General features: G+C 36.7%; 1 protein-coding gene across 8 annotated transcripts; it reads left to right on the forward strand.

The window, feature by feature from the left end:
• The first annotated feature begins 1524 nt into the window (after positions 1-1524).
• Positions 1525-25994, forward strand: BAM4 (beta-amylase 4). 8 transcript variants are annotated; one of them, XR_016102508.1, is made up of 12 exons: positions 1527-1914; positions 3970-4098; positions 4363-4609; positions 6342-6562; positions 6638-6715; positions 6803-6962; positions 8192-8445; positions 8597-8764; positions 9707-9776; positions 23822-23890; positions 24769-24964; positions 25088-25994. XR_016102508.1 is itself a non-coding variant. In XM_088955776.1 (11 exons), exons 1-10 carry the CDS (start codon positions 1733-1735, stop codon positions 24919-24921), a joined length of 1563 nt encoding a protein of 520 aa, XP_088811902.1. In that variant the 5' UTR covers positions 1525-1732; the 3' UTR covers positions 24922-24964; positions 25088-25994. The 8 variants fall into 8 exon arrangements, 2 of the variants coding, with proteins under 2 accessions (XP_088811902.1, XP_088811908.1); XR_016102499.1 differs by lacking the exon at positions 8597-8764 and adding an exon at positions 21115-21243; XR_016102502.1 differs by lacking the exon at positions 8597-8764 and adding an exon at positions 21115-21243 and having other exon boundaries at positions 24864-24964.
• The last annotated feature ends 1990 nt before the right edge of the window (positions 25995-27984 follow it).

The following is a 27984-nucleotide window of genomic DNA, read 5'->3' on the forward strand; positions in this document are numbered from 1 at the left end:
GAGATGTCTCTGCTGTCAACCTGTTCACAGCATTGAAAAATACTTTTGTTTCTATCCTTCAAAATCTCCCACAGACCAGCAATAAACGTATTAGTAATCTCTAAATCAGAATTTAGAAACCCTATAAACCAGTCTGTGAAGGAAAGAGAGCACGTATTACAGATTCGTTTTCTTTTTCACACCAAAGGCATAAAGGGGACTGAATAACTTTCCTTATATAAAGGTTTTCATTAACTGCTAGGCTATTGTTGCAGCACCTCCAAAGAATTTTTATTTTTTCTTTTTATCTTTGGTTACACAGGAAGACGCCAAAGTTTTTTCCAAAAGGTTTTATCCCCATTGATCCTGCCCCCATCAGGACTTGTGTCACACAAATCTTGTAATGCTAAGAAGTAGGCTGATTTCACGGTGAACTGCCCTGTTTTTGACCCAATCCATATGGGTCTATCCTCCCAATCAATAAAGCATGCAAGGGAAGTCTCATTTGAATAATCTTACCAGCTGTTTTAGCAAGGAACAAATGATTCACAGCCAGACTATTCCAAGATCTGGAGTTACTATTTATAAGAGAAGAGGCAAGTTGATTTTGTCCAAGTCTTGGAGCTGGGCCCATTGGTTGATTCTGACGAGATTGGCTTCTATCAGGGCAAACCCGTGCTCATATCGTTCTAGCATTCTTTTGCAACCTTGCATTGGGAATATCTCCCCACCGGGCTATGCCCTGACTGAAGCCAAACTAAAATTTGACCAAATGTTTACTCGAGTGCCATTCCCCACTTTTCAAATCATACATTTTTTTTAGTACTTCTCTCCCTTTCAGAATACCTGACCACCCCCACGACTGACCCTTTCCATAAGTTGCTCTTAGGAAATGGGACCTCAAAGCTGCACATTGCCAATCACAAACTCAGAAAGATATAGAACCATGTTAATGGCTTGGGTTAAGCGTTTTCACCATCAATTTCCTCTATTTCTTATATCATGATAAACAATTCATTATAAGTAGTGGTTTGGCATAGATTATAATTGTAGCTTTTGATGGTGGGAAGTTGACAGACATTGGTAGGGTTGTTAAAAATTCGAATATATTGAGTTTTATTTTAAAAACTTGAAGAATAAATTAGTTGGCATAAAAGGGTAATATTGGATTTAAAATAATGTTAGATGTGAATGGATTGTAATAGAACGTCAATAGAACCTAATAGCAAGGAAGAATTTAGTCAATTATTATAAAACTTGATAGTATTTTAAGACAATTTCTAAATAATAGGGACAAAGTAAGTAAATTTATCAAAATTTAAAAGGAATACTTCAAGACCTTAATAAAAAATATAAGATTTTGCACTTTATATGTCTATATTTATACTCGTTTCATAAAGTATAAAATTATAAATACAAATAATATATACAGTGCAAAACCTTATATTTTGTATGTATTTACAATATTGTACATTGTAAATAAAGGTTCCGAACTGAGCCTAAAGGGAAGGTAATAAAGGTTTTCAGGGGCAAAGCTGCGAAACTGTATAGATACATGTATGTATGCACTAAGTCAAGAGGAGGAGAATATTGAAAAACAAGGAAGAGTAAGTTTTTTTCGTAATAAAAAAATAATCAATTTAAACTTATGGCCAGGGAAACCCGTCTCTCGTAATTCTGAAATTTATCATACTCCCCCGCAATTTCGATCCCCCGATTTGATGCGATTGATTTGATCAGTTGATCAATAGAAATGGCCGAGAATGGTGGAGTCGCCTGCAAATGTTATTCTGAGAGAAGAAGTTATTGTTTCAGAGAAACTCGTTTCGGGTCGAGAAAGACGAGAAGAAATTTCAAAAGTCTTCCTATGATTCCTTTGTTCAAGACAGGTCTCTATAGATGCGGCTCCTTTGCCGGAAGTTGCTGCATTTTGAGGTCAATAAATAATCTCTCTCATTCTCCCTCAATTTTTTGGGGCTTCTCTCTTTTAACTTCTATCTTTAGACTTTATTTATTTTTTTTAAACTTGTGTAATCAAGTTCGAGTGTCTCAAATATACGGTTAGTCTGTGTTAGTGTGGTTGAAGAACATGGAAACGGTAGTTAGATGGTAAGGCTTAAGTTGACATGCATTCAGTAAGTTCACACTGATCCAGTGTTTCGGATGAGATAAATTATGAATGCTTGATGGGTATGAATATTAACCGGTGGATATGGTCACTGAGTTGTCTTATGCAAGTTTCACCTTGTTCATACAATACAGGGACAAGTAATGTAAATTGAATAGTTTTCCTAGAAAATTATCATAGAGAGTTGCTGTTGACTCCATGGCATCAAAGGGGTCAACAATTGAATGAGGAAAACCTCTTATAATTTGATTTGGCTTAAAAATTGTAGATTGTCCCTTGCTGTGGACTTTCTCTCAGATTGGTTCAAACTTTAAAAGGATGCTTTTGTTGCAGCGATTAGTTAGGGTGTTAGAGTTTGGTTATTCGAACTGAGGATAGTCTCCCCCAAGTCCTTAAACTCCTTATGTCTGGTCAATTCTTCTTCCAATTCCCTTTTGAGATTGTTTGTAAATCCTTAGCCCCACAGAAAATTAAGGCCTTTGGTGGGAAGTGGCTCATAAAAAAAAGTTAACGTTTGCTTAATGACTTTTTAATTCATTATCTGGTAACCTTTTGTATTCATTTACACTTCCTTCAAATCATAAAGTTGTTTTTTATTTATTGTCCAATAGCCCCATTTATATGGTCTCATTTCTTAGGTCTATATGGAGTTAGTTTGGTAGTAAGTTTGGCATGCAGGATGCTATGTGAACTGGTCTGGTGTTCCTTCTAGAAGCAGCACTAAGTTATTATAATGATTTTGTTTCTTGGCCATTATTTGTGCACATGAGAAGATAAGCATAGGCAGATTTTTATTGACAATGTTAACCTCCCTGTCATCATTACGTTTAATTATTTATCAGCAAAACTCAAGCGTCAGCTTCATTGTCTTAAGTCTTCAGGGAAATTCCTTTGCAGTTCACTATTAGAGACTGGCCTAATTTGGTGTTCCTTGGATCTTATTTGCCCCAGGTTTTGAGGAATTGGCACCTCCACCACAGTATTGTACTTAAATTTAACTTTGATAGGTCTTCATTGTGCAATAGTGGACCATAGGGAATATTCTCAAGGGTTGAGATGATAATGTTTTATGCTCATTTCCGATCCTTTACTGGGGACATGACTCTTGTAGAGCCAAGGCCTGGGTGCTAGCTATAGGGGCTAATATTAGCTCAAACCCATGTTATGGAGAGATTGCTAGTAGGAAGAGGGATTCAAGCCTTGTCATTAATTGGTTGAATGCTTTATGTAGGTGGCTGTGGAAGCTTTTGAACGTGATTTGATTAGCTAAAGGGGTTGGTCTCCTGGATGACATTACACTGTCTTAGTATCCTAGATCAACTAAAAGCAGGCCTTACGAGGATTGTAAATATTTGGGAGGATGATATCCCACTGTTATTTGATAATTTGTGTTAGGGCTTCCTCTTACTTTTAAGAGGCACCCTCCCCCTGCTCTTTCTCTATATACACTTGTTCACTTTATTTTTAGTTTTAAATAAATTCTTTTCATCATTATTGATAAAAAAATATTGGTGATGGTTCTACTGGTTGGTTCCATGTTACTAATACATAGAATTTGTGCCTATACAGTGGATATAATTGTATACCTATTGAGTTGGTGCTTATACATTGGATATATTTCTACTGTGTTAAGCTCATAAATGAGTTGGTGTGGGTGGTGGGTGTACTTCAGGATTGATGTATGTGGCATCTGATTTCACCTGAAATTCGCAATATAATTAAGAAATTATATCTTTTGAATTTTTTCCTGTATAATGAAGAACAAAGGAGAGTTTAATCTACATTTGGAATTTGATTGTGAGAAACAAGATAATTAAGAAAAGAGAGCTTAACCCATATTTGGTGAACTTAATGATTTGCAGCATGGATTACCGAGAGAAAGCTAGATCTACAATATTGGAATCAACTAAGCAGAAGCGGATCCCAATTTTTGTGATGATGCCGGTTGATGTATTTGGAATTGATACTTCTGGGCTCCCGAAGATTAGAAAGTATATGTCTTTATCCCTTTGTCTTAATCATATTTCTCATGATTAATCTCTCTCTCTCTTCTCTCCTCCTCTTCCTCCTTTCTATCAATCTGTTAGTTATTAAGTCATAGAGGATAATAAGGTTTACTAGCTGGCAGGCTTACTTATCTTCTATTCCATTAGTTCTGATGTATAAAGTACAATAACATTCTTGATTTTTTTCTTTGTACATTTCTTTGGTTATGACGCAGAAACATTGTATATGTTGTTCCTCTGTTGTTTCAGAATGAAGGCCTTAACTATGTCCCTAAAAGCGCTCAAGTTGGCAGGTGTTCATGGAATTGCAGTTGAAGTTTGGTGGGGCATTGTTGAGCGTTATGCCCCCTTTTCTTATAATTGGTCTCTCTATGAAGAACTTTTTAAGCTGATATCTGATTCTGGGTTTAAGTTACATATTGCCTTGTCTTTCCACTCTAGCATAGTATCATGCAATAGAAAAGGCGGTGTTAGTCTTCCACTGTGGATTATGGAGGTAAAGATATTCTCAAAAAAGAATTCTTTGTTTGATTAAGTGGAAGGTTCCTTGTAGTTTACAAGAATACAGTGTTATGTAACATTGCATGTATGACATTCAGTATTTCTAGTTTCAGTTGAAATTGGGGAAGGGGATGTGGATTTTTGGTCCTCTACCCCTTTGTATGACCACCACTTGTACATAGGACTGCAAATGGATAGCATTTGGATACAATTGGGCTATGTTGAGATACAATAAGCAGAATCCAATCTTTGAATTTGAACTGAAGTATGACTAATTTTTATTTAGGACCACTGAGTGTGCATTTGCTTAGCATTTGGATACAATTGGGTTATGTTGAGATACAATAAGCAGAATTCAATCTTTGAATTTGAACTGAAGATGACTAATTCTCGTTTAGGATCACTGAGTGTGCATTTGCTTAGCATTTGGATACAATTGGGTTATGTTGACATACAATAAGCAGAATCCAATCTTTGAATTTGAACTGAAGTATGACTAATTCTTATTTAGGACCACTGAGTGTGCATTTACTTAGAATTTCAAACATTCTGAATCAAACCCAAATAGCTAATTCTCTGCCTTTTAACAGTTGAATTTTTCAAAATTAAAAAAAAAAGTGTAGACAGAAAAAAAGTGCATGTCACAAGCACAATACCATTTTTTCTCTTCATTTTATATATATATATATATATCTTAGATGACATTTGCATCATAAACAGTAGCACCAGTAACACAGAAAACGTCCAACCTGGAACTCTATACATCTTATGCTGAAGCTTAGCAAAAGTAATAATCAGTCCTAAAAGGTAGAAATCACCATTCCTGGTAGGCATTACTTAGCAACCTCTTTGCTTCAGAAAAATCAAACCAACTTTCCCTGATAAGATAGAACACAGATTAGTCACTGTAAAAACTCCTAAGGAAAAGATACAAAATATGGTTGCCTTTCTATCAGATATTTGAATTTAGATATAAAACTAGGGAAATAAATAAAGGTCGCCTGTCTGTAAATTTTGGGTCATGAACTAATATGTGAGATTAAGGTTGATTTATATAAACAAGAAGAAGTTATTGAGATCACTGTAATCTTTGAGTCTTGATCTTGCGTTAGTAACTTGAATTTTTATGGGATAGGACTGTTGGAGTCTTTCCTTCAAAGTTTCGAATTTAGGTTTCCCCAAAAGGCCCGAATAATTTAGGTTTATATTAGGTTTTAGGGACGGTGGAATAACTTATATGAGCTCTATGCTTACAACCTTGGATTTTCTTTTAAGTAAATTGCCTCTCAAATCCTAAAACTTTTAAGGGATAACAATATTATAAAAGATGTGACTGTCTTGTAAGCATATATTCACAATTACCTACACATGCACATAAGTACTCTATTTGGATATTTATTGGATTTAACAGTGAAAACTTTTAATTTGTTCCTACATTTGAAACTGAACTTAATCTTATGATGTAGATGATCATATGAATATGATATAATTGAAGCAAATCTCAGATTGTACTGTTGATAGCCATACTTCTACTTGTATAATCCTGCTCTATGTATCCTGTCCTTCTTGTATACTCTCCAGATTCCATAGATTTCCTTCACATGTTCATGGTGTGCTCAATGACTTTTATCAGTGGGCGAAAGAGAATCTAGACTTTAATTTTACCTCTCATTTATTGAATAGTTCAGCTAAAACCAAAACAACTCATATGCCGTTTTTCTTTTCAGATTGGTTATCTAAATAGGGATATTTATTATCGAGACCAAAACGGGCTCTCAAATAATGATTATCTTACACTAGGAGTGGACAGAATACCTCTATTTTGTGGCAGGACTGCCCTCCAATGCTATGAAGATTTTATGTTCAGTTTTCTAAACAAATTTCAGTCACTTATGGGACATGTAATTGAAGAAATAAGTATCGGTCTTGGTCCTTCTGGGGAACTGAGGTACTCCTTTATGCAGCAAATTATTAATCAAGTTTGAAGCCTTAACAAGATTGTCTGATGGAATGTGACCTCCAGGTATCCTGCTCATCCATCTGGTGATAATAGATGGAGATTCCCCGGAATTGGTGAGTTCCAGTGTTATGATAAGTACATGTAAGTCCAAATTCTAATTATCTTTCTACTTTAGCTACTGACCTGATATTTGTATTTTAAATTTGAGAAATTTGTTTTCCTTGTCAGGATGGAGGACTTGAAGAGTGCTGCATGTGAGGAAGGAAAACCAGAGTGGGGAGATAATGGCCCACAAAATGCTGGATGCTACAATAGTCTTCCATCTGAGGTGCCTTTCTTTGAAGAGGGAGGAGAAAATTTTCTTTCTGATTATGGTCGCTTTTTCTTGGTGAGTATTATTTTTTCAAAATTATGCAATTTGATATTTACCAAACCAGCAGTTTTGCATCCCCAGGCTTAATAACGTTGCATCAAATTGACACTCTACAATCCTACATGTTGGTATTAGAGCATATAGTGGGCATTCCGGTTTATGTAGTTGTCATCGTTGTCATCGTCATCATCATCATCATCATCATCGTGGTCTCGTTCCAACTATACGAGGTTGGCTACACGAGTCCTGTTTCACCATGCTATCCTGTTCAGTACCATATTCAGTATATATGGTCTAGTATGATCTATGTTGATCAACACCTGAAGACTTGATGATTGGAGGTGTCTGGACACATCACTCTTGCATTACTTTGTTTGATTATATAGAGTAGGCTCCCTAAAACTGATATTAATGATGGAAAGTGATTTTATTATTTATTTAGAGAATGAGTATAATTATTTAATCATATTTAATTCCATAAATTTCCTTGTAGACATTGCATTTTTCCTTTAAAACTATATTTAGAGTTAAGATAGGCTCAACACTCCCCTGCAGAAAATAAACTTCTAAAAACAACCGGAAGAGATAAAAAATTAAAGGGGAGAGATAAGAGGGCTTGTCTCTCTCCCACTTTCTCTTGTACACCGTCTTTTAAATTCAATGAAGTTAACAGTTATTCATCAGAAAAAAAAAAACTTCACATATCATTTTTATCGAATGATGTTCTCTGTGTGTGCTGTATTTTTTATATAAGTAAACAAATGAATAATGTTTAGGATGACCATTTTGCTATAGCTTTGGGGATGTATCCAGTGTACTGACCTGATATTCAGTCCTAAATGAATAATGTTTAGGATGACCAGCTATCTGGAGTTTCGGGAAGGGTAGACCTGATAGAGTCCTGACCTTTGGCATTTTTTGCACAAAGTGGCCACTCTCAGACTCGAACCTGCATTCTCAGACTTGCCAGCCTGTGATTTCACCATTATACTAAAGTAATGGTACCTTTAGATGCTTTTAGCATAACACATGCAATCTACGTAAGATTTAAGAATGCATCTTGGAGAGCAGATTGTGGAAATGCACAAATTTACTATATGTTATGCTTACAGATCCATTGCATATTATCTGATAGAGCAGGATTATGTATAGTAGAAAAGGATATTTCCTTGATCATGTTGCAAGAATTTGACTTTGTCAACAAGTGTAAGAAACATTCTTATGGAGATATTATCTCATTGCAGGAATGGTACAGTGGGAAGTTGATCTCCCATGCAGATGCTATTCTTGCAAAGGCTGCAAACATGTTAAGGAGATATCGAAACAATGGATCAAATTCTGTTTTGTTAGTGGCTAAAATTGGTGGCATATACTGGTGGTACCAGATGGATTCACACCCAGCAGAACTTACAGCTGGTTACTACAACACTTCTCTCAGGGATGGGTATGACCCATTGGCTTCAATGCTGTCTCGTTATGGAGCTGCTTTGCATGTTTCGTAAGTTTCTTTCCACAGGGTTCTTTTTCTTTATATTAGCTGTATACCTGGTAATTTGACTCTTGAGTCTAAATTCCTAAGAAGAGTTACTTCTATGATAGACCATAATAAGGGCTCTTTACAATGTCTTTTGCCATTTGTAACATGTAAGGTTGTAAGATGAAGCAGATGGCCCATAAAAAAACACCATGGCAGTCCCATACCCAATCAGTTGTGGCTGGATCAAGTCTGAAGGCTGAATGCAGAATCATGGCTCATGGGACTTGTGAACTTATTTGGTTGAAGACACTATTTCAGGAACTTCATTGCCTTATAGAAGGTTTTGTGAACCTTTACTGTGATAACAAGACAACTCTTAGTATTGCTCACAAGTCACAATCCAGTAAAACATGATAGGACCAAACATATTGAAGTAGATCGACAGTTCATTTATGAGAAGGTTGCCTCAAAAGTTATGTGCTTACCTTTTGTTAAAACAAATGAATAACTAGCTGGTGCATTTGATAACTATGTTGCCTGGATATGGCAAGGACATTGCTGGATGTGGTATTGTACTATTGTATACCAAATTTACACTAAAAATTGAAGTATCCAACAAGATATAACACCCTTGTACAGGTATTCAGATGTCATAGATTTATAAAGCTGTTAAAAAAATCTTAATTGTTTAATATTCTTAGCAAGTTGGACATGTGTGGTATATCGGTATCTATTTAACAGTTTGAAGGAGAGAGTTGTCTGATGTATTAGGACTGTAAGGCCTTGTTTGCGAATTGTATTTTCAAGGGCAATATGGTCTGTTGATATATCTCATTCTTTTGAAATAAAAGAAAGAAATATGGTATTAGGTAGCTTGTTCTCTTCTCCCCCAACTTTTATTTGTCTATACACTTGATTGCTACTTCTTCTTTCTCTTCAATCCTTACCTGACTAGTGGATTTAAGTGAAAATTTTGATTGATAAGATGATCTCAAACCATCCAATATATGCAATATATAGGAGATCAGGATTTGAAAATAAGATGTTGGCTATCTGAAAGAAATTTTATTAGATTGGGGTGGCTATGCTTATCTGATTTCTGAACTCTATCAAATGGTGGGACCAGTCGTCTTGTATGTACACCAGATATTCCTGTGTGCTATTTCTGTTCATATATTTTTATTAGCATCTAGACAAGGTACCCTAGAAAATCTTCATATATTGGGTACTATTTACTCAAACTTTTGCAGATATTCTCAGTTTATTCAATTCTTGCTTGCAGCTGCTTAGAAATGATTGACAGTGAAACTCCATCTGCTTATCTCTGCAGCCCTGAAGGTTTGCTCCAGCAGGTAAGTGTGCATTCTAAATTAGTTAAATTGCTTTCTTGTTTAACTATGGTCAGTTTGTATTTTTAGTCGCTCATGTACTTGCTCAAGCATGTGATTTAGTGGATGAGGGTTTCATCTAATGACCTTGTTCTTTGATCATCATCCTTACTTGTAACATTAACTTGTTTATTGTTCTAGAAGATGGCTTGAACATATGCTGGTAAGTGTTCTATGAGGTGCTACCTGGTGCCAATCTTTTCTAAACATGGTGATAGGCTTGGCTACTATTCACTTGAACTATCAAAACAATTACAGACTTAATCTCAGTGTTTAAAAATGCAAGGCACAAGGTGAGGCACAAAAATTCAGAAAATGCCAAAAAATGCAAAAAAATAAAATAATATTAATAAAAATATAAAATTAAAGTTTAAAATAAATGTTTTAAGAAACTATTATCTCAACTTAAAATATGTATTCAAATCATATAAAGCATTTTCAACTATGTAAAACCCACAATCTCCTTTTTTCTTCAATTGCATTACTTCAAATAGCTAATGTTATGTAAAGAATCTTGCATTTTTTATTCTATGAGCCACATTTGTACCAAGCCCCTCAAGACAAGCCCAAACAAGTCCATATTAGGGTCTTAAATTCTTAATTCTTGCACATAACAAGAGATCTTTGTTCCATGTTAGGGTCTTGATCCTAACAATCCATGTTAGGGTCTTAAGGATTTAAATGTGTAGCGAAATATAGAGGGAGAGAAAGGAGAAAATATTTTCTTTGTTCACATCTAAAACACATTGAGCATACAACTTAAATAAGAAAAGATAGGAAAGGCTAACCCTAGAATCTCTCACAATCAGGGATTGATTAATTCTTTCCTTTAATCCTAGGATATGACTTTCCTAAATTTATTCAAATCTCTAACAATCAAATCCTAACTTTCCTAATTTCCCGACACTCCCCCTCAAGTTGGTGCAAAGATATCTATCATGCCCAACTTGCTAACTTTAGCCAAAGAACCTCACACACTCCTTGAGCCATTGATTTGAATTCAGCCTCAATACTACTTCTAGCAACTACACTTTGCTTCTTGCTCCTCCAAGTAACTAAATTGCCCCAAAGAAACGTGCAGTACCCCGAAGTTGACCTTCTATCAGTAATCGAGCCTGTCCAATCCGCATCTGTATACACCTCAGCCCCTCTCTTCTCATTTATATTGAAGAAGAGTCCTTTTCCTGGTGTGCCTTTTAGATACCTAAGAATTCGATACACAACTTCAAGATGTTCTTCGTACGGGGAGTGCATAAATTGACTCACCATGCTCACAGCGAAGGCAATATCAGGACGTGTATGTGACAAGTAAATCAATCTTCCAACCAGTCTTTGGTACCTACCCGTATCTACTGGAATCCCATCTTTAACTTCTCCAAGCTTAGCATTAACTTCTATCAGAGTGTCTGAAGGTTTGCAACCACTCATTCCAATTTCTTTCAAGAGATCTAGAATATACTTTCGTTGCGAAACCACAATGCCCTTCTTTGGTCTTGTCACTTCCATTCCAAGAAAGTACCTTAACTAGCCTAAGTCTTTAATCTTGAATTCCTTGGCTAAGCTCTGCTTCAGTCTGCTCTTCTCTTCTATATCATCTCCAATCAAGATTATGTCATCCACGTAGACATTCAAAATCGAGACCTTGTCTTTGGTGGATCTCTTTGTGAAAAGAGTATGATCAGATTGTCCTTGACTTTTAACAAACCTTGTGAATCTTTCAAACTAGGCTCTGGGAGACTGTTTAAGTCCATATAGAGACTTTTTTAGCTTGCATACCTTAGTTCCAAACTTCTCAGTGAAACTAGGTGGAGGCTCCATATATACTTCTTCCTCCAAGTCTCCATTCAAAAAGGCATTCTTCACATCCACCTGATTTAGTGGCCAATCAAGATTAGCTACAACAGATAAGAGTACTCGAACTGTATTTAGTTTCGCCACTGGAGAAAAGGTCTCAGAGTAGTCCACTCCATATGTCTGAGTAAAGCCTTTAGCTACTAGGCGAGCCTTATATCTCTCCAAGGATCCATCTGAGTTGTACTTCAAAGTAAACACCCATTTACAACCAACAACTGTCTTCCCATCCGACAAATCCACTCTCTCCCAAGTAGCATTCTTTTCCAAAGCTCTCATCTCCTCAAAAATAGCTTCTTTCCACTCAGGAACATTTAGAGCCTCCTGGATACTGTTAGGAATGGATACAGTAGACACTTGTGAAATAAAGGCACAATATGAAGGTGAAATATTTTTGTAAGATACAAAATTTGACAGAGGATGTTTTGTACAAGACCTAACACCTTTCCTAAGAGCAATGGGAAGATCAAGCTGACTAGAAGAATTTGACTCAGAATTACCTAGAGGAATATTTTCAGGAATTTTTGAAGAATTATCATGAATTTCATGATCTAACCTCTGATCAGATTCTTGTTGATGTTGCGGAATAGTGCCTCTCCTTTTCTGTGCTAGATATTCCTTCAAATATACAAGACCTTTATACCGTTTTGCACGCATCTCTGTTGTTTCAGCTTTTTCATTTTGAGATGGCATTACCAAAGGTTGTTCATAGGTAGACTCAACATTTTCAATGTTTAATTCATTTGTTTCCACTAATTTTGTATTTTCTGCCTCACTTTCTTTCGGTGACCGGTTGTGAGGAACATCATTATGGACAAATTCAAACATTAAATCAGAACCATCTAAAAAACCATCTTCACTAGTGTTGTTCTCCCCCTGAAGATGGGAGTTGTTGTAGTATGAGGTTCCTTCAAAGAAGGTGACATCCATAGACACAAGCATTTTTTTCAAAACTAGATCAAAGCATTTGTAACCTCTCTAATTAGTGGGATAGCCTACAAAAATACATTTATGTGCTTTTGGATCAAGTTTTGAACGTTTAGGATCATGGTTATGAACAAAGGCCACACTTCCAAAAATTTTTAAGGGAATGTTTGCCACTAGTCGAGAGTTTGGAAAACAGTCAGTGAAAACTTGTATGGGCGTTTTGAAATCCAAAATTCGTGTAGGCATTCTATTAATCAAATAAGTGGCTGTTAAAACTACTTCCCCCCAAAGATAATTAGGAACCTTAGTTTTAAAACTTAGAGCTCTAACAACTTCAAGGAGATGTTTGTTTTTCCTTTCAGCTACCCCGTTTTGTTGAGGTGTATTATTACACGAACTTTGGTGTACAATTCCTTTCTCAGCAAAAAAATTCCCTAACACATCGTTAAAAAATTCCTATCCATTATCACTTCGAAAAATTTTAATCTGAGTCTGAAATTGTGTTTGAACCATGTTGTAGAAATTTTTTAACACAGTTTCAGCATCAGATTTCTCTTTCAAAACGAAAACCCAAGTGACCCTAGTATGATCATCAATAAAAGTAATGAATCAACGTTTTCCAGAAAGAGTTGTCACTCTAGAAGGACCCCAAACATAACTGTGAATCATGGTAAATGGTTTGGATTTTTTATATGGTTGAGATGGAAAAACAGCATGATGATGTTTTTCTAATTCACAAGATTCACACTGGAAAAATGAATGATTTTTATTCATGAATAACTTGGGAAATAAATGCTTTAAATATTGAAAGCTAGGATGTCCTAATCGATAATGCCATAACAAAATTTCACTGTCACAAGAAACAGAAATAGAATTGAAATAAGTCTGTCGGTCTTGCCTTCCAAAGGTTGATCATTTATTAAAGGGGTAGAGGCCACTATCCTGTTTAACACTTCTAATCATCTCCCTCGAGGTTAAATCCTGAAATTCACAACGAGAAGACCAAAAATTAACTCGATAATTATGATCAAGGGTTAGTTTACTGACAGACAAGAGATTATATGATAGGTTAGGAACATGCAAAACATCTTTAAGGTTTAAAGAAGGAAAAATAGACACTGTTCCTTTCCCAGCAATAGTAGCAAAGGAACCATCTTTAAGGTTTAGTTTAGGGTTAGTTTACTGACAGACAAGAGATTGTATGATAGTTTAGGAACATGCAGAACATCTTTAAGGTTTAAAGAAGGAAAGATAGACATTGTTCCTTTCCCGACAATAGTAGTAAAGGAACCATCTGCAATTTTAACCTTTTGATTTCCTGCACAAGGTGTATATGAAGAAAAGAATTGCGAAGTGCTGGTCATATGATCAGTGGCACCTGAATCTAATATCCAGGAGCCATTAGACTTGGTACAAGCAATGGCTGCAGTGAAAAAATTACTTGACTGAGCTAGAGAACAGGATGGGTTAGAATTTCCTAAAGATTGAGATTGAAACATTTTATATAAGTGCTCTATTTGTTCCTTTGTGAAAGGAAGAGACTCTGAGGATGATTGCTGCCCTGGATCCGAATTGCTCACTTGAAACGCGTGGACATCTCCCCATGCTTTGTTTTCACTGCCTGGTTTTTTCTTCCAACCCGCCGGTTTTCGCCCTAAGATACGTTCACGAACCTCATTGAGTTCTTTATTCAAACCAGCCAAGAAAACAAATACCCAGCCTCTTTCTATCTTCTTTTTGTACCAAGCACTGTCACTCGGACTTTCCCATTCTTCTTCTTCAAATAAATCCAACTTCTGCCAAAAACCATCATCTCATTATAATAAGCTGTTACTTCACGTTCACATTGCTGCATCTTCTACATTCGGGTATTCAATTCGAACAATTGTGAATGATTGTCCAAATCCGAATAGGTTTCCTTAACTGCTTCCCACACATCGCGAGCCGTTGGCAGGAACATGAATGGTTTTCCAACCACCGGATCCATAGAGTTGATCAACCAGGCAGTAACCATTGAATTTTCGGAACGCCACTGCTTGTACTTTGGATCATCAGTGGCTGGCGGTTTCACTTCGCCGTTCAAATAGCCGAGTTTCCCTTTGCCGTCGATCACCAACCGCACGGACTAAGACCACTCAAGATAATTTTTTCCATTCAATTTGTGAATGGTAATTTGAAGAGAATTCTCAGAAAGAGAAATAGCTGCTGGCTGAACACCTCCCTCCGAAGACGTCACACCGCTGGTAGCATCCGGAGAGGTTGAACCGGAGCCAATCATGGCGGCCTTAAAATTCATGATCGAATCCTAAGGCTCTGATACCATGTAGCGAAATATAGAGGGAGAGGAAGGAGAAAATATTTTATTTGTTCACATCTCACAATCAGGGATTGATTAATTCTTTCCCTTAATCCTAGGATATGACTTTCCTAAATTTATTCAAATCTCTAACAATCAAATCCTAACTTTCCTAATTTACCGACAAATTGATTTTCTTAAACAAGTCCATGTTAGGTTTTCTTCGTTCCTCTTCTCTTTTCTGAAACTATAGTGGGATATTTCATGATTTTTGGATTCTGAGGTCTTTTGATTTAAATAAATCACTTTTCTTATTAAGTAAAAAAAAGAAAAAATTTCTTTCCCAATTTCCTAGTCGGGGCTTTGGGATTTATATGAGGGCTGGTCTCGGGCTCAAGATCTAGGCCCGATGGTTGGGCCGGGCTCGGGCCTGAATGTGTTGTTTTAATATAGAGACAAAAGCCCAACCCCGTAGTAGAAGTTCAGGACTGTTATCAGTCTTGAACCCTAATGGATTTCATGCTCGAAAATAAGAAGAAAGGTAAAGAGAAAAGAGGAGGAAGAGGGAGGAGAAGCAGTAGAACACAAGAGTTGAAAAGGAGGAGCAGAAGCTTAATGTTCTGCCGCCGCCACTTTAATTAATATTTATAGGTTATGCTCATTACATGAAAGGACATATCTACCCTTAGTCTTTACATAAAAATAGAGCAAAAAGAAGACTGAAATAAATAACAACTGAAACAACTAAATGACCAATAGCTAACCCTAGGAAGACTAGAACACCTTCCACCCTACGAACATAGTGGGACCGTAGCCGTGGGGCCTACATCAGTGTTCTCTACACTCCCCCTCAAGTTGGGAATAAATGTTTATCATTCCCAACTTGGATAGATCCGCCTCTAGCTTCTTCCGTGGTATAACTTTGGTGAGGATATCTGCCAGCTGCATGTTGGAGGTGATGTATGGGAGACACACTTCTTGTGATGAGACCCTCTCGCGTACAAAGTGTCGATCAACTTAAATATGTTTAGTTCTGTCATGCTGCACCGGGTTGTGTGCTATATTAATAGCCGCTTGATTATCACAATACAACATCAGGGGCTTCTCATATTCAATACCCAATTCCTCAAGTAGTGATCTTAGCCAAAGAATTTCAGCCACTCCGTTAACCATTGACCTGTACTCAGCTTCAGCACTTGATCGGGAGACAACACTCTGTTTCTTACTCCTCCAAGAGACCAGGTTACCTCCCACAAGAGCACAATATCCAGAGGCAGACCTTCTATCATCAACACTTCCAGCCCAATCGGCATCCGTATAGACTTCCACCTTCATGTGGTCATTGTTCTTGAACAGTATACCTCTACCCGGGCATCTCTTCAAGTATGCTAGTATTCTTTCTGCTGCTAGAAGGTGCGTGGTTCTAGGAGAATGCATGTACTGACTGACAACACTAACTGCATAGCTGATATCTGGCCGAGTGAGGCATAGATATAAGAGCTTTCCCACTAATCGTTGGAACATAACTTTGCCTTCAAGTAGCTCCCCACTCTCTGCACTAATCCTGTGGTTCTGTTCAATAGGTGTATCTATAGGTTTGACACCCAGCTTTCCAGTTTCAGCCAACAGATCTAGAACATATTTCCTTTGACAGACAAAGATCCCCTGTTTAGATCTAGCAACCTCAATACCCAAAAAGTACCGTAGTGTACCCAGATCTTTCACCTCAAACTCTTGATGAAGGAGCTGTTTGAGGGACTCAATCTCATGGCTGTCATTTCCTGTCACCACAATATCATCAACATATATTGCAAGTAGTGTTAGTGAGGACTCCACCCTCTTGATGAACAGTGTATGATCTGACTGGGCCTGTACATAACCGAACTTCCCAAGGGCTAGTCTAAATCTGTCGAACCAAGCTCTAGGTGACTGCTTCAAACCATACAATGCCTTATTGAGCCGACATACCTTACTTGCCTTTGTATCATAGAATTCAGGAGGCAACTGCATGTAAACCTCTTTCTGCAAGTCCCCATTCAGGAAGGCATTTTTAACATCCATTTGGTACAAAGGCCAAGTGTAGCTTGCTGCAGGAGATAATAGAACCCGAATGGTGGTCATCTTGGCTACCGGGCCAAATGTCTTCAAGTAATCTATACCATAAGTCTGAGTGAACCCTTTTGCAACTAGCCGAGCTTTGTACCTCTCAATGGAACCATCCGCATTGTGCTTCACGGTAAATACCCATCTGCATCCAACTGGTTTCTTTCCTTTGGGCAGGTCAACTAGCTCCCAGGTATTATTTTTCAACAGGGCATCCATTTCAACTTGCATTGCATCTCTCCACTCCGGGACTGATAGGGCTTCTTGCACTATTCTTGGAATAGGGACATTAGCAACGGAAGTGAGATAGGACCTGTAGGAGGGAGATAGGCGATCATAGGACAAAAACTGGGAGATGTAGTGGGCTGTAGATGTGGTGCAATGCCGTTTTCCTTTACGGATGGCAATGGGAAGGTCAAGGTCATCTGCTGGGTGAGGTAGCAACAATGGAAGGAGTCTCTGTGGGCCCTGGGACTGTAATATCTGGACTTCGAGCCGTAGAAGAGGTTGGAGCTGGCCGGGACTGCTGATGACCGGGTTCAACCTGCTTGCATCGCCTGTGATAGACTCTCAGCTCCCGTTCCCCCTGACCACCTTCGCTACTGCAGCCCTCATCACCCACTAGAATAGGTAAGGGAACAGCCCCAAAAGTATTAACCCTGCCCTCACTGCACTCCCCCTGAAGAAAAAGAGCCAAATCTCCACGCTCACTACTCTCCCCCTGAGGAGAGACCCGAGAATAGTAGGGTGTCTCCTCAAAGAAAGTGACATCCATGGATACAAACCTCTTCCCTGAGATAGGATCATAGCAGCAATAACCCTTTTGAGTTTGTGCATAACCAAGAAAGATGCATTTGGAGGCCTTGGGTTCGAACTTGGAGTGATGGGGACCGAAAAGCTGAACAAAACAGGTACAACCAAATGTTTTGAGGGGAACAATGAACAACTCCTCATCTGGGTATAGAAGGGAAAAAGGAGATGACATATCAAGAACTCAGGAAGGAACCCAATTAATAAGATATACTGCTATGAGGATAGCATCACCCTAGAAGCGAATAGGGACATTGGAGGTAAACATAATGCTTCTAGCCACCTCCAAGATGTGCCTATTCTTCCTTTCTGCAACCCCATTCTGTTGAGGTGTATAGGGGCAAGTGCTCTGGTGAACAACCCCATGAGTAAGAAAGTAAGATGCTAATGGCTTAGCAAAGTATTCCTTTGCATTATCATATCTAAGAACTTTGATCTTGGCATCAAACTGAGTTAGGATCATTTGGTGAAAGTTTTGGGTCAGGGTGGGAACCTCATCTCATGAGCGCATAAGATAAACCCAAGAAAACCGGGTATGGTCATCAACAAATAATAGAAAATATCTATACCCACCCATGGAAGGAATGTGATATGGCCCCCAAACATCCGTATGCACAAGATCAAACGGATGATTGCTCCTTTTATTGCTCAACGAATAAGAGTGTCTGCAATGTTTAGCAAACTCACAGCTTTCACATTGCAACTGGGACAACTCAACAGACTCAAACAAATTAGGAAACAAACTCCTTAAGGACCGAAAAGACAAATGACCCAATCGGTTGTGCCAAAGCATAACCGAACTCACACTCTAGGAAAAAGTGACTTCTTATCCCCTGACTCTTTCTGACGAGAACTCTCCCCTAGCAGATAGATCCCATTCGTCTCACGGCCAGTCCTAATCACCTTCTTCGTCTTCAGGTCCTGAAAAACACACCGGTCAGGGAAGAAGGTTACTGAGCAGTTCATGTGTTTGGTAATACTACTGACTGAAAGGAGGTTAGTATCAAGCTTAGGGACATGTAAGACAGAAGACAAGGAGATGGTATCCAATAGCTTGATGTCACCCTTGCCAGAAATGGGGACAAGAGAGCCATCAACAATAGATACTTTATCCCTACCTGAAGATAAATGATAAGTGGTAAACAATGAAGGCAAGCTAGTCATATGGTCGGATGCACTTGAATCTATTACCCAACAGGGTTCAGTGGTACCTGGAGCTGAGGCATGGTAGACTGAGGCTCGAGTACCTGAATTTGCGGAAGCAAATGTAGCGGGGGCTAATGGTGACTGCAGTGGCTGAGCTGAGTTCCCAACTTCCCCTTCCAACTGTATAAGAGCAGCCCGAACTGTGGCTAAGGTCTCTAAGAATGTGCCTCTCGTGCCAGACGAGGATGCTGAATTAGTATGCACTGCCACATGAATGTTACCCTTCTTGCTTCTTAACTTTGCCCGGACCAAATAAGGATGTAGCTTCCAACATGTTTCTTTTGTGTGTTTGGGTTTCTTATAATGCCCACATACCACATAACTGCTGTTCCCAATACTGCCTTCTGCCTGATTCTTAAACTCCATTTCTGTCAAGAACTAGAAGTCTCAAAATTAGGGCTACTATAGTCAAAACCAGCACTTGGACTATCAACCACAATCACAAAATCAGTATAGAACCAATCTGTACTCACAGTAGATGTACATGAAACAGGTATAAAACTGATATGAAATCAGTAACCACACATAACAGCAACAGTCCAAACTGTTTTCAACCCCTTAGAAGAGTTCAAAACCCCAAAAGAAAACTGAAAAAACAGTTTGAGGAACAATCTGATATGCTGAAGCCGAATTGGGGTTTTAATCAGTCCTAAAAGCAAATTCTCAGCCGTACACTCCAGACAGTACCGTACGGATAAGGCTTGTAGTAGGGTTAATATGAAACCCTAAAACTGATCAATGTTGAGGAGATAACTATTAGGGTTTGCCGCAGTATTAGATCACAAGGTTCAGTCCAGTACTAGGGTTTGCCGCAGGATTAAGACAAAACCCTAGAGAATAGAAAGATAAACCCTAGAGTGGTTTGGTCGCCCTTGCTAGATAGGTCCAACCTATCTTCTCTGATAATACTTCTCTCAGAAAAGAAAAAACCTACAATAGGATGTTGTTCGCTGCCTTCCAAGGTTACCCGAACCCTAGCCTTCTCTGGTTCTTCCTGATCACCAACTCGCTGCAACTGTGGCAATTCTTCAAACAGCTGCTAATCCTTTGGAGATCTCCAAGAACCAGTCGACGAACTCTACTTTCTCAGCTTCCAGCCTTAGATGGTTCTCATGTGGTCGGCTGGACTAGACTCACATGAGAAACCCTAGCTCTGATACCAAGTAGAAGTTCAGGACTAGACTCACATGGATTTCAGGTTCGAAAATAAGAAGGTAAAGAGAAAAGAGGAGGAAGAGGGAGGAGAAGCAGTAGAACACAAGAGTTGAAAAGGAGGAGCAGAAGCTTAATGTTCTGTCGCCGCCACTTTAATTAATATTTATAGGTTATGCCCATTACATGAAAGGACAGACCTGCCCTTAGTCTTTACATAACAAATAGAGCAAACAGAAGACTGAAATAAATAACAACTGAAACAACTAAATGACCAATAGCTAACCCTAGGAAGACTAGAACACCTTCCACCCTACGAACACAGTGGGACCGTAGCTGTGGGGCCCACATCAGTGTTCTCTACACCCGTAAACAGGTCTACTCGTGTACATGTACTTAATAGGAGGCCTTATTTGGGTTGCTTCTGAAGTAACCTAAGATTAGGCTGGCTGAGAATGGGCTACTCCTGCATTTGTATTATGGGCTCTATAACATGACTTTATTTTTGGTTATGGATTAGGAAATGAAAAGTGAAGCCACTTGTGCTGAATTACTTTTAATGGCATCTCTAAAACATTGGGGAATATGTGAAGAATAAAATACATTCATTTTGTTAAAATAAAAAATCTCATCTGAGCTTTTTATTTGAATGTTATGTAATATGATAGATTTCAAGGTCTAAAAATAATTAAGAGAATAACAAGTATATGAAAGCTAGAAATAATTGGCAATATATCTGAAATTTTGGTCATGAAATTTCTATGGAATGCATTAGGATTTATTTGGATAAAAGATTTTGGCCATGATGCAAGAATTTTATTTTATTGTTGACAAAGAGGCCAACTTAAGTCTTTTAAAGACCTTGACTTTGGCACGCATTTTATACTAACTCCTTGAAAAAAAAAAAACACTAGAACCACTTCTTGAATTGGTCATCTTAAAATTTTCTTCAAACAGTTCCAATGCTCCTCCACTTATGAAGGTTGGTTCAAATCAGACAAAACTCACTTCGGGTGCAGTGGTGCCTAGACTTTCTCAGTCCATGTCTGCATGAAGCCCCCTCATATAGATTGGGCTGTATCTTTGGTAATGTTCTATTGTTCTCATAGTTTCACTTAAAAGTAATTATGCAGTACTTTCTCTAGTTGGCATCTTGCTTTAGGTAAATCCTCCAGGTTCACATACAATTAATTAAACATTTTGGTTTAATATTTATCATATAGCACATTGTATTTTGGCGAAATTGTTCCATATGTTGGAGGATAGCAGGCTGCCAATCCAGTTCCTTGTTTCTTTTTTCTTTTTTTTTTCTTCCTATTTAAAATCCTTCGTTGTTTGATCTAATTACCACACTGATATTTTAGTTCTTTATTTGGCATTTACAGAGGCCTGACTAATAAAACATACTAATAAGCCAAGACTTTCCAATAGATCTATAAGTAGACATTTACATTGATCAAATTATGTAGATCATCGGTTCATAACCTTCCTCTGGTCTTTGTAGTTTTTGTACTGTTTTTCTTTTTGTCTTAAATTATTATTCTATATAAATCTTTTGTATCGGACTTCTGTTGTCTTCTTCAAGAGAAACCTGGGGAAATCAGTCAATGATTAAGGTGATTCATCCTGGATCAGAAACAATGGGAAAAAGAGGAAAAAACACCATACTACTTACGTACAAGTGTTGGTGACATCATGACCGTTCATATGCCTCACAAATTTTCTGTCCAGTTTTTCCACGATTTTTTCAATTAGAGTTATTGAATTTGAGTATTCAATTTTTTTTTTTTTATAAACATAGCATTAATTAGTTTAGCACTACCAAATGTCTTGGAAACTCAGAATGACTGATACTCCTCCATTACCGACAGTAACAATACTTTTTATGAAGCTCTCTTAACAGTCCTTGGTTGTTAAGTTTAACAAACTTTGCACTGTTTACAACTTAAGAACTAATATTGTATTAAACTTTAGGACACAAAACAGGTTTCGGCATCTACCACACACCATCCCCAGATCCACCACCAGCTCCCCAGCTGGCAGTGGCACCAACTCCTACTCTAACACCACCAATTCCTATTCCAAACTCTCCATTGATACCATGACCCCCACCAGCTCCTTGAACTCCTCCTGATCCACCCACCAGCTCCCTGTCTGGAACCAACTTCTACTCTAACACCAACACCAATTTCTATTCGAAACCCTCCACCAATACCACCCTCTCAATCTCCTTGACTTTCACCTGATCCTCCACCTGCACCCAGCTCCACCTCCAAAACTGCTACCACCATGGCCATCATCCAAAATAACAACCTTAATCATCACTGAATCTAGTCTTCTCAAGTTTATTTTCACCAAAAGTGAATGAAATAAAATGGAAGATAATGCTTAGGAGAGGCATGGACAGCTTCTTTGTAGAGACATTAATGACTTGCACACAAGTTAGGATTCTCAGATCACTTGCTTGGTATTCAAAACCTTTTAGAAACAAAGGTATCTTGTTTTTTGCTGCAGGCTTTGAGAATAAGTAGGGTAGCGACATAATATATACAATCTGTCCATGTGGAAATATGTTCTATTCTCTCTGCAGCAACAATGGAGGTTTCCGCTGAGTGGATTAATGTGGAAAGTCTGGTTCATCCCAGCTTATAGTTGTTCTGGAAAAACATTTTGATTTATATAGAGCTTCTGGTTCAGCTGCCGTATGTAAAAATCATGTCTAAATAGGTTCCTGGTTCTGCTTGGTCCATAAGCAGAATACCAACCTCACAATTTATCTTTGAAGATTTGGAGTTAAATTTAACTGGTACTTTTTGTAAACCAACTTTTTCTTTGTAGTGACTGGTGATTTAAAATTTAATAGTTGTGTTGATGATAGATAGCGGCTATGGCTTGTTGTAATGGCAAAACCTTGGGCTGATAGCAGCTACTTTGTGCCAAAAAGCCAAAGGTTAGGTCTGTATCCAGTCTATCCAAAAAAAGGCCACTACTCAATTGTTGGCCCTAGCTATTTGGGATCTTGGGAGGGGTGGATTGGATATAGACCTAACCTTTTGGAATATTTTTTTTTGGCACAAAGTGGCTGTTCTGAGGCTTGAACCCATGTTCACACACTTGTCAGCCCAAATTTGACCTTTAGACCATCAAGCAATGGCCCCTATAGCAGATCAATAAGATTTTATTAAAGAAAGGAGTACAAGAGATGAAAAGTCTCAGTTGCAGAGAACAAAACAAAGCTAATCACAGAAAGCTAACTAATTGACAAAAGGAAAAGATATACCCCCATAAGGAAGGAGTACAAGAGATAGAACTCAGCTGCAGAGAACAAACAAAGCTAGTCACAGAAAGCTAGCTAATTGCCCAAAAGAAAACATATACCCCGAAAAAGATATTACAAATCTCATTGCACTATTCCTGTGGCACAGACTCCCAATAGAAATCAACCCGATCAACTCCCCTACTAGCGAGCCTGCTACAGTATTCAATGATTTCTGGATTGACGTAAATGAGGGGTTCATTTAGTTGATTTTCACAAGCAGATGGATTATATTCTTTACAGTTTGTTTCATTGGAAACTACATGCTAATAATTTATATTGCTCGTATGCTTATCCTATTTTACATATTTCTTCAACATTGCATTTAATTACGTTTATCTAACCCAGATGCGATCAATTTCAAAGAAAAGGGAAATACACTTAACTGGGAGAAATGCCAACGAGAGGTTTGACAAGGTATTTTACCATTGTTCACTTCCTGAGTTATCTTCAATTCCTTTTACCTGAATTTGCAAGTGGAATAATTTTTTGTTACAAGGACATTTTCTGGTCAAATCATCATTGCCATCATTTACTAATTGAAAAGTGAAGACCAAGTCTCCTTAAATTGTTAGTTTTGACACAACCCGTTGAAAAATGGTACCTGTTCTTTCAAAGAAGTTTATATTCTCATGTTGTTTATTGCTTAGAATGCTTTTACATGGTCCTACATTATTACAAGATGAGGACCATGTAAAAGCAGATGCACAAACCCCCTATCTTGACTGCTGTTTGCACACACTTGCTACTCTCAGATTTGAACCCATCTTCTCACACTTGTCAGCCTGGGATTTTTCCATTGTAACAAACTTTGCCCCCCAAAACTTATGTTTTTGCAAAATCAAGAACAACATTTTCTTTTTGTTATCTATTTTTGCCCATTTAAACTGAAAATTTATTGGGGCTGCCAAAAACATAGGCTATTGGCCTATTGCATGATCTCTCTTTCATATAGTTGTTCAAACCATGATCAAAGCCATTAAGCTAGTTTGAGCTTATCCTAGCTTTGTCCAGCTTCTGTTGGATTCTCCTAACATCCGGTAAAAATTCTGCTCCAAAGAATCACTATTTGAAGAATGGAGTTTTGATTTTTGAACAAAAAATTATCCTTTTTTTTTAAGCTAAGTTTTTAAGCTTAAAAGAATCAATCCTTAGAATTAGTTTTGAGCCAAAAAAAGGTTCCAGCAATTCTCATTCATTGAAACTTAAAATTGATTATTAGAACCACAAAATTCACCAGAATCAATTCTCTGAAAACATGCCAAATGCAGCCTTAATGTGTTTTGTTCTTGCAGGCTGGATTGTGGCAAATAATTGCGAATTGTAATCGTCCCCAGGCAGAAGCTGTACGATCATTTACTTATTTCCGTATGAATGATAAAATTTTCAGGGCTGAGAACTGGAATAACTTCGTCCCTTTTGTGAGAAGAATGAGCAGAGATGAATAGAAAAAAAATCGTGAGCACACCTGTAAATCCTTTTGATTAATAGGTTAGTACAAAACAACAATTTATTGTTCATTTTCCTTTCTTTGATGGGTAAATACCTGAAGTATAATACTATAACATTCCGTGTGATAAATCTTTGTATTCTTTGTGCATATTTGGAAGCCAGATCAGATATATGACAACCAGATGGCAGAAGGGCACACTGTTCTGTTGATGTTGAGATTATACAAGTTGGGGAAAAGGAAAGAGAACAGTGGAGACATTCCCAAAATTTCAAAGGAAAGAAAAGAAAAAAAAAAACCTTGTGAGGAATCCTAGCATATGAACCCTATCTGACACAATTGCAAGCTCCTGCAAAGATATTAAAGATGACTAGACATGAAGCTGGGCACTAAACCATGCCTGAAGCCTTGATAGTACTCATGCTGCTTTTCCAGAATGCATAAAGGAAGCACCATTAACATCACATCCCCTACTGACCTCCGGTTCCAGTTCTTCCATCTGTTATCCTTCCGTGCTCCTTCAAATTTAAGTCATCTGCACAAGAAGAGAAAAAGGAAAGAGTACGAGGAGCCAGAACAATGCATCTCTTTTTAAAGAATTGAACAGTTCGATTGCTGTCTAATTTTGTCAACTTGGAACCAACCCATAAATTGGCTTCATATATTGACCGATTGGCTCCCACTTCCTTCTGAATTTGGCAGTGATGGAATAGTTACATGTTTAAAGCGTGTAAACTTTCTTCCTTGCACGAGTTGTTTAATTGTTATCTGAAGCAATGAAGACGTGTTCGTTGGCTGTTGATAGTGGGATTGGCACTTCCACCAAATTGCATACATCTCATCTCGGAACTGCTATATGAATTAGTACTAGTCAGGCCTCATGCCATGCATGGGCATTGTGAAGAAAAATTGAAGTAAAAGGGTCCAAATGGGCATATCATATAATATCTTTAGTTCATTGACATATTTTATATAAATAGTTTGATGATTTTAATGCCTTTAGATGAAAATGGATGATGTGGTAGGTCTCTTATCAAAATAATAAAAAAAGTGTTATAGTTTTAAATGAAATTCTCCATGCCCAAATTTTGCTTATCAAGAGTATGAGAAACATGGTTTTGTGTAGTTGATTGAATAAAAAATAAGTTTGTAATGAGAATCCTACGTTGTATTCATTAATTATTAGATTCACCTAAGTTACCAAAATTATAAAAAGTGATTTACCTTAATTACCAAAATCAATTTCCCAAATAACCAAAATTACAATAATTAAATTGCCAACATTATGAAAATTTATTTATCAACAATTAAAATTTTTAGGAAAATTAACAGACAAAATTTCCAAATTTTAAATAATAAAATGAATCATAAATTTAATTTTCCATATAACAAAATTAAAGTACAAAAATTACCAAAATTATCAAAATTACTTTATATTAGGAAAGTAATAGTTCACCAAAACTAATTTCACTAAATTAATTTTTATTTATTTTGGTAAATTAAGAATTAACTATGTTGTATTCATTAATTATTAGATTCACCTAAGTTACCAAAATTATAAAAAGTGATTTGCCTTAATTACCAAAATCAATTTCCCAAATAACCAAAATTACAATAATTAAATTGACAACATTATGAAATTTTATTTATCAACAATTAAAAATTTTAGGAAAATTAACAGACAAAATTTCCAAATTTTAAATAATAAAATGAATCATAAATTTAATTTTCCATATAACAAAATTAAAGTACAAAAATTACCAAAATTATCAAAATTACTTTATATTAGGAAAGTAATAGTTCACCAAAACTAATAAATTAATATTCCCAAAATTATTTATTCATAGATTAGAAAAAATAATAATATTTGGTTAATTCTTAATTTACCAAAATAAATAAAAATTAATTTAGTGAAATTAGTTCTGGGAATATACAAAAAGTTAACAAATTTTCCAAAACTAATTTACCTAAATTACCATAAATTAATTTTCCAAAAAACCAAAATTACAATAGTTAAACTACCAAAAATTAGCAATATTACCAAAATTTATTTACCAAAAATTAAAATATTTAGGAAAACTAATGTATGAAATTACCAAAATTAATATAACAAAATCGATCACAAATTTAATTTTCCATGTAACAAAATTAATCACCAAAATTAGCTTAATCACTTCACTTCCTTAAATTAATAATTCACAAAAATTAATAAACCCCAATATTAACAAAATTATTCATTAATGAATTAGAAAAAATATATTTTTTTGGTTAATCTTTAATTTAATAAAATAAATCAAAATTAATTTAGTGAAATTAATTTTTGAGAATTTAACAAAACTGACAAAATTAATCCATCAAGATTCATTAGTACTTTTTTTTTGTAAATTATTAATTTACCAAAGTTAAGCAAACTGAATTTACCAAAATTATTTTTTCTAAATGTTATTAATTTACCAAAGTTACAAAAATTCATTTGCCAAAATAAATTACCTAATTTATCAATATTAATTGTGAAATCTAACAAAAAAATTTACCAAAATTAATTTCCAAATGACCAAAAACTAATTTTTGTTATCTTAAGAGAATTTACCAAAAATTTGGTCAGCAACCTGCTGACTCGGGCGGTTGAACCGCCAACCCGTTTGACCCTAACAATGGTTTTGGCCATTTTTTTTAATTGAAACAGGTTGTCCCTTTGAATTGGATGGTTGAACCGCAGACCCAGAAACCGGTGGTCAAAGCGGTTCCGGTTCTGGGTGAGTTTTTAAAACATTGATGTATGCATTTAGAAGAGAAATTCTAGGCTCTTGGACTCACTAGTTGTAGCCTAAACCAGACCCATTTCTGTATAAATATCTTTGCATTATTAAAGATGAATAGTTGGGTTCAAGTTTGCCAAGCCAAGTTAAAATCACATTCATGTTCTTTCTTTCTCCGTTAACTGAACCAAACCATTGGTCATCCTTTTTTTTCTCTTCTCTCTTCCCATGTTTCTTCTTCTTCTTCCTACCCAAAAGGGAAAAATAGGATTTTTAAAATTTTAAATGACCTTCAATTCACA

This window comes from Nelumbo lutea, chromosome 1 (genome assembly GCF_056320005.1).
Source record: "Nelumbo lutea isolate HS-2025 chromosome 1, American lotus-T2T, whole genome shotgun sequence".
Lineage (NCBI taxonomy): Eukaryota > Viridiplantae > Streptophyta > Magnoliopsida > Proteales > Nelumbonaceae > Nelumbo > Nelumbo lutea.